This window comes from Oreochromis aureus, linkage group 4 (genome assembly GCF_013358895.1).
Source record: "Oreochromis aureus strain Israel breed Guangdong linkage group 4, ZZ_aureus, whole genome shotgun sequence".
Classification (NCBI taxonomy): domain Eukaryota; kingdom Metazoa; phylum Chordata; class Actinopteri; order Cichliformes; family Cichlidae; genus Oreochromis; species Oreochromis aureus.
In genome coordinates, this window is record NC_052945.1 from 15,926,363 (window position 1) to 15,940,807 (window position 14,445).

Here is a 14,445-nt window from a genome sequence, read left to right on the forward strand (position 1 = left end):
CCTTGTCCATGGGGGTGCTTCATACACTTAAGTTGTAATCAGGAGTATCTGGAAATGACTGATTGCAAAGGATCAAATACTTATTTCACTCAATTACGTGCACATTTCTAGGTTTTATGCAATGTGTTTTTCTGGTTTTTTTCCCGTTAATATGGGAATATAAATTGGAGGCTGTTCAGTTTTTTCTAAGTGAACAAACTTACAAATTCAGCTAGGGGGTAAAATTTCCCCCACTATATATTCAGACTATGATGATTATTTATCATATTCAGGTGATAGTTGTTGTTCTTGCACTGACAAATTTTAAAAAAACTGCAATGAAAAAGTAGCCAGAAATGCATAGTGGGCTGCAATGACATTATGTGTAGTTGCATTTCCAGGGAGGTGTACATCAGGTTACCACGTAGATCATGTTGTGGGGTTTCATACCTATGATACAGACTTAAATCTAAGGCCAAAAGATATGCATAGCTTCAGTCAGGGGAACAATATTTTTCCTCTCCTCACACTATGATCATTAATATATCCATATCTGTGTCTGAGTTTGCACCTCTGTGCGTATCCATCACTAACTTGTGTGCGTATTGTGTGTGTATCACAGATGCCACAACAGGTAGGATCAATGGTCCCTGCTCCCGGTGGTGTGTCCGCAGGCCCAACGGCCGACCCGGAGAAGCGAAAACTCATTCAGCAGCAGCTGGTCCTGCTGCTGCATGCACACAAGTGCCAGCGGCGGGAGCAGGCCAACGGGGAGGTGAGGACCTGCACCCTGCCCCACTGCCGCACCATGAAGAACGTACTCAACCATATGACCCACTGCCAGGCTGGCAAAGCCTGCCACGGTGAGTGAAAAGTGATGAGTTTTCAGAGGACTGAATTAAAAAAAATAAATAAATAGAAGCCTTGGATCTACCCATACGAGCTTTTATGTGACCGTGTTCTTCTAGTTTGGTATTTTATCTGCTAACTGCTGCTAATAATCTCATAAAAAGGAGATTCAGCTTCTAACAGATGGGTTTACTGTGCCATGTGTTTGCAGCCATAATTAGAGCCTGTGATGTGGGCTTGATGCCATTTCATTTAGCATCTAAACAAAATGGCACCGAGCGTTGATGTCTTGCAAGTTTCATCCAAACAACAATAAACACCTGTTTCTTCAGACTCACACACATACCATCACCACAATAGTTTTGAGTGAAATTTCAAAAAACAAAAAATATCCATGAAATTTGCCTTTTAGAAAGGCATTATGAAGAAATTACTGACTTTAAATTTTAAAATGTGGCTTTAAAATAAAATGCCGAGGATCACTATTGTGTCACTTTTCGATTTATTGCTTAAATTGAGACAGTGCAATAGTGTCATTAACCGAGCCTCGGTGATTGACATTACCCAACATAAGTTGAATCTTAAGTTACAAACAAGTTTCTCCTAGTTTGGTCCATGTCTGTTAGTTAGTAACTTCACTCTGACAGTTGTTGGTAGTGATGAGGGGATCCAAGGATTATAGACTTGGAAATTTGACATGTGTACTGCATAAAAATGTTTAACACATAAACTATAAAAATTAATAATGTGTAAAAAAAATTATCCTATTTTTTTTCCATTTAACCATCATCTGTTCTTCACTGTAGTTTGTCGATATTGGGGTTCAGTAGTCTTGCGAATTAACTGTCACCGGCACCTCACTCTATTTTTCCTATTTGTGCTTTATCTTTCTCCAGTTGCACACTGTGCATCATCCAGACAGATCATTTCCCACTGGAAGAACTGTACGCGGCACGACTGTCCGGTGTGCCTGCCTTTGAAAAATGCAAGTGACAAAAGGAATCAGCAGCGTAAGTAACTTCAGCAGCTCCATAATTTTAATCTTAATTATTCATTAAACCCATATAAAAAAAACCCACATGGATTATAAAGAAGATGTCTGAAATGCAGGTAACTTTTCAGTAAAGCAGTCATTACTCTGGGATAAGCCTCATATGTTTGTGGTATAAAGTGGTGCCACCTGCAGGTTGTGTTTCACTGCCACTTCTCTGCTGGCTCGCAGACTGTGAGGGCTGGAGCTGCGAGAGGATTCCTCTAGAAATACTGGGCCTGTAATGTGACACCCAGGGGAGGGGCTCATTGGCGCTTTTAACACTGGGGGCAGGTTCTTGGGACAGCATGCTCTCTAATTGGTTAAAAAGCCCTATGACAGATTTAAATCCCCCACAGAGGCAGCGTGCTCCCTGTCAGCTATCAACACAGCAGGGAGCAGCGCAGGGATGTCAAAGTCCCAAAAAGACTATTTGTAGGGAATCTTTTTTTAAATTTTCACATTAAAAAAAAACAAGTTTTTCATTTTTATGTTTAAAATTGTTATAGTTATATACTAATCTTATTTTTTTTTCTAACAATTTATAGGCTGACATTATTAATACAGGAGAGCATAGAAGCACACAAGAACACCTGAAGCAGCATTTACTCCTCAGTTATTGCAGGCTATTACTTGAGTTAATTCTTTAATATAATATTTATAATGCAAAACCACTTATCATCCTGTTTTCTCCCTACAGCTACGCTAAGTTCATCTGGAGCCAGTCTGCAAAATGCCATGAATACAGTTGGACCTGGGCAGCCCAGTGCAACAGCCATCAGCAGCGCTGCAACACAAATTGACCCCAGCTCCATGCAGAGGGCCTATGAAGCCCTGGGTCTGCCATATGGGAACCAGTCTCCTGCTCAGGTGCAGGGCCAGGGTCCATCTCAGCAAAACCCACAGGGCCCCCAGCACCAGCAGATGCGAAATATGAACCCGTTAGGTATGGAATAAAACGAAATGCCAGTTTAGACGTTTGTGTATAGTTGCTTCTGTGCCAGTTTTTCATAAATTCTTCTGTGTGTTAACCAGGCTCTAATCAGATGAATCAGATGGCAGGAAGCATGGGTACCCCCTCCTCAAACCAGACTGGCATGCATTCTGATTCCTCGTTGCCTGCGCTTAGCAGGTAAGACTTTTCATTCCTTCTGCATCACTTGGAATGCGGTCTACTGTACTGCCCTTCCCAAAATAAATTTATGCCTCTCAAGTTACTGATTGTCAGTCATAAATATGTGTTCTCAGTCTCTTCGGTAATTTTTTTTTTTTTTTTTTTTTTAAAGAAGATAATTTTTCAATGTTATTTACAAATTATGTTCAAATTGCGTCCGTCTTACAGTCAGCTGATGCCAGATGGGTCAGTAGTAGGAGGTATGGGAAACCTCCCCGCTGCCACCCCTCTGTCTGCCACAGGGCTAAGGAAGGCCTGGCATGAACACGTCACTCAGGACCTGCGCACCCATCTGGTGCATAAACTGTAAGTGCAACAATAAAACAGCTGTGTTTGTAGATAGAAGAGTTCTCGCATGGTACAACAGGTTATATTTGCTTATTTTATTAAATTTTTTCATCAGAGTACAAGCCATATTCCCAACCCCAGACCCAGCAGCACTGAAGGATCGACGCATGGAGAACCTGGTGGCTTATGCACGCAAGGTTGAGGGTGACATGTATGAGTCGGCTAACAGCAGGGTAACTTGATAAAGCATTATCACACTATTCCACCTTCATCCTTTTTGAATATCTTTAAAGCTCTTTGTGCAGCTGTCCTTGCGACTAAGTTCAGTCATTTTTAAAATATCTTTTTTCCTTTTTCTTGCCTCCTCACTAGGATGAGTACTACCACTTCCTGGCAGAAAAAATTTACAAGATACAAAAGGAACTGGAGGAGAAAAGGCGCTCCCGGCTTCAGAATCAGCCTGGTGTGGGACCAGCTGTGCCACAGCAGCCTCAGCCCAACCCCATGGGCCCAGGACAAGCCATTCGACCTCCTAGTTAGTAACTTCAATTTTTAATCAGCCATTGACTGTCCTAAGTTGACAGTACCAAAATAACTTATGTTATAATTACTTTAATGTTTCACAAAATATGTTTTTATCTGAAAGCATCTTTTAAAAGAACCTCGACTTATCCTGTCTTCTCAGATGGACCTACACAGATGCCCAACATGCAAAATCAGATGATGCCCCGCATACCACAAGGTATGTGTTCACCTTCTGCTTTTTTGCTTTTTTTGGGGGGGGAGCACGAGCACTTGAATTTGCATCTTTTATTTCTAACATGCTCTAGTGGTTTGTCTTTTGAATGACACTTTTATTTGTTTAATTTGTCCACACCTGTTAAATTGCTCTGATATGGGATATCAAATTGATCTGGTTAAGTCTCCCTCATATCCCATTTGGATATGCATTATTAAATTATATTAATTCCCAAGGATCTTAACAAGGTATGTACTTGTGCGCATCTGTCCCCACAGGAATGAATCAGTTTAACCCAATGGCAGTGCAGAATACACAGATGTCTCAGGCACCCATGGGAGCAAGGACTCCCTCCCCCAGGAACCATCCACAGCAGATGAACATGAACTCCATCCCAGCGGTTAGATACACTCCTTTGGTTTTTTGTTGTTGTTTTTGTGTGTCACCCCCCCCCCCTCTTCTCTCGCCTTAAAGCAGTTATTTTTCTCTGAGCTCACTTGCTTGCTCCCTTAAATTTCTTTTCCCTCCTCTTGACCGTGAAGTACACGAGTCTTTAACTGTATATTTAGTTAGTGCTCTGTTACTATTGTTACACGGAAGCATCAATATGAAATGTGTTTCCTGTAGTTCACACAGATCTTGATTCATTTATGAACCAGCTGCTAATGAATAATCTGTACTGAAACTACTGCCCAGGCCCGGGCTTACAGCCGTCCAGGTGTAGTTTGTGTCTGTATTCTGCTTTGAGTCAGCAGAGGCTGTGAAGTTTACATCACAGGACCTTCAGAAACAAAAGCAGCATGCCCTCGTGGTAGCTTGCATGTTGGTAGCATTTCCTTTAGAAACAAATTATTTTACCTGGCAGGCACTGCATAATAGGTGTTGTCTGTTGTTTTGATTTATCTATTTGATCTCTTTGACTTTACAGATGGGAATGTCTCCATCAAGGATGCCTCAGACTCAAGGAATTATGGGTAGTCATGCTAATAACATGGTATCTCAGCCAGCCAACCAAGGCCAGTTCCTGCAACAGGGCCAGTTTCCTGTAAGTGCGGGTGGAGCGATGAATGTGAATATAGGTTTGGGACCTGCCATGTCACAGGCTAGTGTCACACAGGTGAGAAAGATGCTGTGTTTTTTTTCTTAATTCTCCTAGTCTTTTTATTATATATATATATAGTCTTTTTATTAATATATAATCTTTTGTGTGTGACTTTGGTGTCACACACTTTGTAAATGGTTGGTAATGTTATTCTAATAGTGCGCACACCTTTGTTCCAACAGCCACAAAACTCTAACCTCCCTCTGAATGCACTGGGCTCCATTGGCTCTCAGCTGCCCTGCGGCCCTACAGCTCAGCCTGCCCTGGGTACCACCCCTCCACCCAGTGCCTCTGCCACCCTGCAGCAGCAGCAACAGCAGCAGCAGCAGCCGCCGCCGCCGCCACCACCACAGCCACACCATACTCCCACCCACTCCCAGATGCTTCCACAGCCCTCCACTCCCGTGTCCACGGGTGGGCCCTCCTCCACCCCAACCCATATACCTAGTGGCCTCCCTCGTCCCCCCTCTGCCTTGGGGACACCACCTGACCCTTCTCACCCTCTCACACCCCTGCAGCCCCAACCTGAGCCCTCCAGCCAGATGCAGCAGCCCACCTCTGTGCAGGCACAGCACCCCAGCACGCCGGTGAGATACTAGTTTTTCCCTGAAAAGCTACCACAGCTCTTGAATTGCTTATGCCTTTTTCACTTTCCTTTAAAGCACCATCCAGGTGTTTTAACCAAACAATATTTCAAATTGTATTTAATAACAATTAGCTGTCAATATTTTAATCGCAGGAGGGGAAAAAGTTTTTTTCTTATAAATCAGAATTATTTGTTTAAAAACTAAACAGTTTCTGTTTCTGCTTTAAGTTGTCCCATCAAACTGCAGCAAGCATAGATAACAGAGTGCCTACCCCGGGCTCTGTGGCTGAATTGAGCTCCCAGCAGGCCCTGCCTGACATGAGCAGCACTGAAGCCAAAAGTGAAGTAAAAGATGAAGAAGACGACAGCAGCTCTCTGAAGACGCAGAATGATGTAAAAATGGAGGTATGTGCAAACTTTCTCCACCACAAATAAACCAGTTCTGTCAGTAAATTTGTCTTGTGGGATTTCAGTAACTTAATCTAATGCGTTATGCTTCCATGGGTGTCAAATGCTTGATGGTTTGCTGCCTTATCAGTGTTGGATAGATGGATAACAATCATTGTGTTCATATATAAGCAGGAGGAAGAAACCAAACCCCCAGTGGTGAAGAAGGAGGAGCCAGATGCAGCAGAACCAAAGCAGGAACCAATGGAAACTGAGGAGAAGAAGCCAGAGATGAAGATAGAACCCAAAGAAGAGGAGGAAAGTGGGGCCAACAGCACGTCAACTACCACCGCTCAGAGCCGCAAAAAAAGTAATGTTTTTATATTTGGATAAAGGTGTAAAAAAAAATTAGACACAGGAAATTCTTTTTGTGTTTTTCAGCGATCTTGAACACCCAAATGCTTGCTCTTCTTTGGTAGAGTGCTCAAGTTAAAGATGTTTTACTTAAACCAATGGCTTTTTCACTCACTCACCACAACACTTTCACTAAAATATTGATGGATGCTTTTCTATGTAAATAGGAAGTACACTCTTGGCCTCAAAATCTTGTTTAGACGCTTTAGCATAACTGCCTTTGTGCAAGAGTTTTGCGTGATTGTCCATCACGCAGTCTCACGAAGTCTCATCAGACAGGTGAAAAGCTACATGTTGGCTCGCTGTAAATGTTCTACTGTAGAGGGTTGTTTTGCATAGACTATTTAAAATCACTCCACAACATTTCAAAGGAAATTGCCTTTCACAAGAATAGTTGAATTGTTAACTGTGAGCTGCCCAGGTTGCTGGCCTCAAACCACAAGATTTTCTTCCATCATATTTAATAGGTGGTCTAAGATGCTTCCTCCGAAAAGCCATTTTTGGTCCGAGCCTAACGACTTCTATTGTGTTGTATTTGTTTGTCCAGAGCATGTCCTTGTCAAAAGCCCTTTCTTTTGTATTCACTGGCAGACTGTAGTTTTGCTTTAATGCTCTAATAGGACAACAAAGAATTTTCTGGCATGTCTCCTGTACATGTTAAACCTATGATATCACTAATAGCGGATGCAATCTGGTTCTTATAGTGGAATTCCAATGATCTGCTGTTTTAATTTAACAAATAAAGTAACCAGTTGTTTGAAGCCTTAGCCACTTGTAGATGATTTTCCTCATGGTGGAGCAATTTATTTATTTGTACATCTTTTTAATCCTTTGCCAGACTTAAAAGTATCTAGAGACTATTTTCTGAAGGCTTTTTAAATTCCTGGCATGATGACAGCAAACACTTCAAAAGCATAAAGAGAACCGGGCCTTGGATGTCAGAGGCAGGTTCCACTTGTCACTTCCCAAGAAGGCTGTAATCATTGACACCTAATCGTGATATCAGTGCGATTCCTTTTTTTAAATTTGTCCCTTTCGTCAATTTTTATCAACAGCTTTATCTATTGGCAGCGTTTCAAAAAAGAACAGCATTTTCTTTTTCAGACATGTTGACATAAAGTAAAAATTTTTCATGGGTATTAGAATTTTGTGTGTATGTGGTGTGTTAAGTATTTAAGCTCATTCTGCAGTGGAAATCTATTGAACAAGACACACAATTTTATGCCTGCATCACCAGACATTTAATTTGTAAACCCAGCTGCACACCACTGATCAGTACTGAGTACATTCAGTTAAGGAATCTCACAATTATTTTATTTTTAGACATAGGTATGCTGTTTATGTGTTTTTTCCTTATGGGATTATTCTTGTCTTCTCTAGTTTTCAAGCCAGAGGAACTGAGGCAAGCCCTAATGCCAACACTTGAAGCCCTCTACAAGCAAGACCCAGAGTCCCTGCCTTTTAGACAACCTGTAGATCCAATGCTGTTGGGTATCCCTGTAAGTATACTAATGATGTGCCTTTACTCAAAGCTTTGAATTGTTATGTGTCATTTGCTCAATCCTGTAATTGTTTCTCTGCTTCTGCTCCTGTAGGACTACTTTGACATAGTAAAGAATCCCATTGACTTATCCACCATCAAGCGCAAGCTGGACACGGGTCAGTACCAGGAGCCGTGGCAGTACGTGGAAGATGTGTGGCTCATGTTCAACAACGCGTGGCTGTACAACCGTAAAACATCCCGAGTCTACAAGTACTGCACCAAACTGGCAGAAGTGTTTGAAGCAGAAATCGATCCTGTCATGCAGGGACTGGGCTACTGCTGTGGCAGGAAGGTAAGACGGCACATCCTGGATAGTCAACACAAACTACTTAGGGCAGCACACCATTCTGCTTACTGATAAAAGTCACACTTTTTAGGCATTGAATGGAGTGATTTGCTTCTGATGTCATCGTTTACTTACCCTTAGTTTAGTCTTTATTTGGCTGTTGACTTCAGATGAAAGCTGATTGTCACATTTACGTGTACCTTAATGCTTGTTTTGGTTTTTTTTCCCCACCCTGCAGTATGAGTTCTCACCGCAGACACTGTGTTGCTATGGCAAACAGTTGTGCACCATTTCAAGGGATAGCACCTACTACAGCTACCAGAACAGGTAAAGGTACATGCTTTCTCTGCTGAAGGGATCGGCATGGGTAAAGAGGCGAAGAATTAATTATACAAAGTGGGTGTGAGGTTAAACCCTCAAAAGTACAGCATGACTAAAGATCCCACTTCACATTCACCATTCCACAAAACTATAACCCAGGAATGTCAAAATCATTTTACATTGTGCGCCACTTACAGCCCACTTTGATCTTAAGTGGGCCGGACAATTAAAACTGCCCTTTTTCTCATTGTGTGGAAGTTTAACTTCACATTGAATCCCTTGGATACTCAAAAAAGTACGATTCCAACAATATATATTTATTGTTGTTGTTTTGTTACCAAAAACAAAAATGTCTGGCTGATCAATTGCTGTCATTTAGTTATTCATGGCCATGGGGAGGTCTTCATCAGCAGGAAAAGCTGTAATACCTATTAAAATACAAGTCTAATACAAGTTTAAAAGTCCCAAATTTATGCCTCTTTTGCATTTCACCAAAGCCAATCTGTGGGCAGGGTTTGAGCTTTTACCTGGCCAATGCTGGCCCCTGGGCCTTATGTTTGACACCCCTGCTCTAAGGGCTTAATTCTCACAAGCTTTCCTTTATAGGAGTGTTGTACCACAGTTGTGAGTGAGTCATATAATTCGGACAAGCAAAACTTGCATGATGGGTCCATCCCTCACATTTATCCCTTTAATTTTTCTAGGAAATGAGCTCCAAAGCACCCCCTTCCGTGCAGAATCTGTTATTGCAGCTTAATATTAGTCCAATGGAACACACTTTAGTTATTGTAGATAATCAATGCTAAATGCCTCAGGATTTCCCAAATTAGAATTCAAGACTTGGACATGGGGATGTAGGCCACCTGTGCGCAAAACTGACTCAAATCATTAAAAAAAAAAAGCATCACAGTACATTGTGCATGTTGCATACTGGAAATACTGTTGTTACAGGGAATTTAGTCATGTTGTTTCTGCTTAAAGGAACTGGCACAATTGTTTTTGCATCATCACTTTTGTCTCTCCTGACATGATCATCCATTCATCAACTCATAATGCATGTTGCTACTCATAAATGATTTCAGTGTAAATGTCTTTACCGTTTTGATTTTTCAGCATGCATGTTAGATGGCGATGTCGAACACGAATTTGTTGTTGACGACAATCATTTAATGTCCTTAACATAGCATCTGAGCATGTTTCCCCACATTTCTGTTCCACTTTGAATGAGAGTGGCTGAATCATGACCATTTTGATTTTGACTAACCTTGTACCTCTGCCTGTGTGTGTGTGTGTATGTGTGTGTGTCCTTCCGTCTGTCCGCTGCCCATGCTCCGTCCTCGGTTGTTGCTGTGTGCTCCGTTCACTCTGCATTCTGCCACCCGTACGCCGGTTTGCCTGTGCTGCTACTGTGTGTGCTGGCTGCAGTTCACCCAAATATGGCCTTATTGCCGACAGGTATCACTACTGTGAGAAGTGCTTCAATGAGATCCAGGGCAACAGTGTGACCCTGGGAGACGACCCATCACAGCCACAGACGTAAGTTCCTTGGTCCCCGGGTGTCTGAATATCACCCTGTGATCATCGTGGAACCATTTGCCTTCTGGCTCTTGTTCTCTGTAAGGGAATAAATAGTCGAAGATTTAACATGGAGATGTTTCTATATCTCTTTTTGTGCAGGATGATATCTAAAGATCAGTTTGAAAAGAAGAAAAATGACACGTTGGACCCTGAGCCGTGAGTATTCTTTAGACAGTAGCTTCAATTTGATGTGTGTGATTGCAGTGTTGCTTCTTTGCTGCTTTTTACAAAACAGAAAGAAAAAGCACGTTTTTGTCATCGTAGGTTTGTTGAATGTAAAGACTGTGGACGAAAGATGCATCAGATCTGTGTGCTGCACTACGACGTCATTTGGCCGTCAGGGTGAGTCTAGCTTGACAGCTACGCTAGACAAATATCTTCAAGCACATATAAGAAATGTTTGACCGTCATAGAATTTATATTTGCCAAAAACAATTTGTAAGTTGACACTAAAAATGGTTTGATTTTTCTCGTTCCAGTTTTATCTGTGACAACTGTCTGAAGAAGTCTGGTAAAGCAAGAAAGGAAAACAAGTTTTCAGCCAAGAGTAAGTTACATATACAAGTAAAACATCAACTTTTTTTCTTCACTTAGTCAGACAAAGAATGTCAATGTTTAAAACATGTCTTTGTGTGTTCGTTAAGGGTTGCAATCCACAAGGTTGGGTTCGTACATTGAAGACAGAGTTAATAAGTACTTGAAAAGGCAGAACCACCCTGAAGCTGGTGAGGTGTTTGTGCGAGTGGTCGCCAGCTCTGACAAAACTGTGGAGGTTAAGCCTGGCATGAAGTCTAGGTAAGTGTCTCACCTGCTTTAAAGCGCCTATTTTTTATTTATTTTTTTACTTTGGAGGTTCCAGATGCGTAAAAGCATCCGATAAATCTTTAATAGCATTGTGTTTTCAATCATTTCAATCACGTGGCTGATTCCACATTTAACTCGGGTGGAAACTGAACTGCATAATGCCTCAGAGAACAGTTTGTACATTTTGCAACTCATAGAGTAGAAGGACCGATGAGCTTGTTTCTCCTACAGTATTGGTCAGAATTTAATCAAACTTGGACACCATGGCATGATGACAGCAAACACCAAAATGATAACCATGTTGGGTTATCACCCAAATATCCCAAAGGTCGTTTTATAGGGACTCATCACTCCTGCTGGACTATTGATCAGGATTTCATCAAATTTAGATACAACAATCACGTAATTGATCAACACAGGCATATTTTTAATTTTATGAGCAATAACCTGGATCGTTTGCTGAATGCACTGTGTTAGTGATGTGCTAGTTTTAGGAAAATGTGCTGGTCACAGCGCATTGTTGGATGGCCTTGGCTCAGGAGGTACAGCATGTCATCTACCAATCGGAGGTTGCTGGTCGGCTGTTCCAGTCTGCATGCCAAAGTAACCTTGGCCAAGATACTGAAGCCAGAGTTGCTGTCAGTGTGTTCTTTGGAGTGTGGATGTTGGATAGAAAGCACTCAGACATAGAAAAAAGTGTGTGTGTGTGTGTGTGTGTGTGTGTGTGTGTGTGTGTGTGTGTGTGTGTGTGTGTGTGTGTGTTTGTTTGTTTGTGTGAATGGCTGAATGAGATGTGTTGTAGTACTTGGATGTTCAAGTAGAGTAGAAAAGCTATATATGAGTAACCAGTCCATTTGCCTGTCCATTTGTGTATTTGATGCTTCGTGCAACGTCACAATGCAGATACATAATGCAATTTGTTCAGATATAAACAGAAATCTCCATGTTCATACTTTAATATCAAAGATCTGACTGTGGAAAGGGAATTAGTTCCGGAAAACATCCGAGTTATATTTAATCTTATGAAAATTGATTTGCTTTTTTTTTTTTTCTTCTTCTTTTCACAAATGACTTCAGTCTGTCTTTTAACTGCTCTCGTATCCATCCATTCAGTAATGCATTTTAAACTGCCTGTACAGATCTGAGTTGTCTGGGCCTCTCAAGCTAGCTGAGAGATATAATCCCTACAGCATGTGCTGGGTTTGCCATGGTGTCTTTTTACAGTTGGACATACCCGAAACATCTCATCTAGGCGATAGTCAGGAGGCATCCTAGCCAGATGCCTCAACCCATCTCAACTGCTTCCTTCGGGCTTGAGTAGAGCCTTTACTCCTCCACACCAAAATGGATGACCTCACCCTTTCTTGAGCCCAGACACTTTTCAAAGGAGGCTAATTTCCACCACTTCCTATCACTACTCATAGTTATTGCCAGTAGGTGATTGTAGGAACATAGATTCACCAGTAAAGTGAAAGCTTTGCCTTTGTGCTCAACTTTAAACAGCATTTACATTACTGTAGATGCTGTGCTTATTTCTCTGAGTCTCTCGCTCCACTCTTTCCTCACTCATGCACAAATCTTTGAGATATTTGCCCTCCTTTGCTTGAGGCAGACACTTGTTACCAACCTGGAGTGGGAAATCCATCCTTTTCCGGGTGGGAACCACGGCATCCGACTTGGAGGCGCTAATCCGTGCCAGTTTGTAATGTGCTGCAAACATCCCCACTGGGAGCTGTAGCCCATAGCAGAGTGAAGCCAGCAGAGACATGTTAAGACCACTGAACATGACACCCTGTGCCATTTGGCTACACCTAGAAATTCTGTTCATAATAGTAATGAACAGAATCGGAGACAAAGGGCAGCCCTGGTGGAAAACAAGCCTACCTTATTCCCAGTAATGAGAAAGATGAACCCAATGACCCATAATCATGAAGCAACCCCTGAGGGGGCACAGTTGAATTGCTTCTTCAAGTCAGCAAAAGTATCTGTAGAGTAGGGTGGGGGCAATATCCCACACACCTTCATCTATCATCGTAGAGGGCACAGAGCTGGTCCAGTGCTCTGCAACCAAGTTGAAAACCACATTACTTTTCTCCACAGGGGAAGGGAAGCTAAGAAGTGTGATTTCCTGTTGAAGTTGAAACATGCCTCTGGCTCCCCACGGCCTACAGTGTGGTCAGAAAACTGCTTTCGCCTCCCGAGTTATCTGACTTGAGTTTGCTAGATTTTCTTCAAGACTGATGAGAATCTTGTTCTATGGCTCTATGTACCAAACCCCTCCCACACTCGAGTTGGCGTAGTTGGCGGCTAAGAACGCTGTTTTCTGCCAGTACCAGTCAGCTGCTTTCAGAGCTGCACAAGCTAACCAATCTCGAAAGAATCCTTCCTTTTTGATTGAGACCTACCTTCACTTATGTCCATCTTCTGCCAGAAGCCATCGTGGGCGGATACTGCGTCAGGCACCAACAGCTTTATAACCACAGTTCTGTACATCTGCGTCAGCAATGGAGGTGTGGTACACGGTTCATTCAGACTACATGTTCCCAGCTTCCCCAAGGATGCCGTTGACATGCCTCTGCCAGAAGCTCTAAGAGCACCCTGACTATACATTGAGGTGTACTCGATCTGTCCATTGCTGCTGTTGCTTACACCTTCTCTGTTTCCACAGGTTTGTAGACTCAGGTGAGATGGTGGAAAGCTTCCCCTATAGAACCAAAGCACTTTTTGCATTTGAGGAAATAGACGGGGTGGACGTTTGTTTCTTTGGAATGCACGTCCAGGAGTACGGCTCAGAGTGCCCCTTTCCAAATACCAGGTAACACAAGAGCAAAATGTTAGAAGCATTGCTCTTAAGTTTCCTTTTAGTTTATGTGCATTATTCTCACATCACATATTCTGTATCTCTTTTTCAGACGGGTTTACATATCATACCTCGACAGTATTCACTTCTTCAGACCGCGTATGCTAAGGACTGCAGTATACCATGAGATCTTAATAGGATACCTGGAGTATGTGAAAAAACTTGGGTGGGTAAAAAGTAACTTTACGCAGTGTTGCATTTTAACTCCTTTCAGTCATGTATTAATGCATGTTTAATTCTTCTAAGTGCTAAGTGAGTCATAACTTAATTCTTGACCAGGTATGTGACGGGTCACATTTGGGCCTGCCCACCCAGCGAAGGAGATGACTATATTTTCCACTGCCACCCTCCGGACCAGAAGATCCCCAAGCCCAAAAGGCTTCAAGAGTGGTACAGAAAAATGCTGGACAAGGCTTTTGCTGAAAGAATCATACATGATTACAAGGTCAGAAAATTACACCAGTAAAATAACTTTGTAACCACCGGTGCATGTTATGTTTCTCAA

The 14,445-nt window shown here is 42.2% G+C and overlaps 1 protein-coding gene across 4 annotated transcripts in view; it reads left to right on the forward strand.

The window, feature by feature from the left end:
- crebbpb (CREB binding protein b) overlaps positions 1-14,445 on the forward strand; it is a 39,354-nt gene that overhangs the window by 19,803 nt on the left and 5,106 nt on the right. Inside the window, exons 4-27 of one of the 4 annotated variants that reach the window (XM_031741309.2) lie at positions 602-842; positions 1,725-1,838; positions 2,559-2,804; positions 2,894-2,990; positions 3,201-3,338; positions 3,436-3,553; positions 3,693-3,855; positions 4,006-4,062; positions 4,338-4,459; positions 4,988-5,176; positions 5,344-5,748; positions 5,976-6,152; positions 6,327-6,504; positions 7,929-8,047; positions 8,144-8,383; positions 8,616-8,704; positions 10,124-10,234; positions 10,376-10,432; positions 10,541-10,618; positions 10,756-10,823; positions 10,921-11,071; positions 13,749-13,895; positions 13,993-14,106; positions 14,220-14,385. In XM_031741309.2, the coding sequence (XP_031597169.2) occupies positions 602-842; positions 1,725-1,838; positions 2,559-2,804; positions 2,894-2,990; positions 3,201-3,338; positions 3,436-3,553; positions 3,693-3,855; positions 4,006-4,062; positions 4,338-4,459; positions 4,988-5,176; positions 5,344-5,748; positions 5,976-6,152; positions 6,327-6,504; positions 7,929-8,047; positions 8,144-8,383; positions 8,616-8,704; positions 10,124-10,234; positions 10,376-10,432; positions 10,541-10,618; positions 10,756-10,823; positions 10,921-11,071; positions 13,749-13,895; positions 13,993-14,106; positions 14,220-14,385 (3,585 nt within the window). The remainder of the gene's footprint in view (positions 1-601; positions 843-1,724; positions 1,839-2,558; positions 2,805-2,893; positions 2,991-3,200; positions 3,339-3,435; positions 3,554-3,692; positions 3,856-4,005; positions 4,063-4,337; positions 4,460-4,987; positions 5,177-5,343; positions 5,749-5,975; positions 6,153-6,326; positions 6,505-7,928; positions 8,048-8,143; positions 8,384-8,615; positions 8,705-10,123; positions 10,235-10,375; positions 10,433-10,540; positions 10,619-10,755; positions 10,824-10,920; positions 11,072-13,748; positions 13,896-13,992; positions 14,107-14,219; positions 14,386-14,445) is intronic. The other 3 variants (XM_031741312.2, XM_031741310.2, XM_031741313.2) reach the window with 3 other exon arrangements.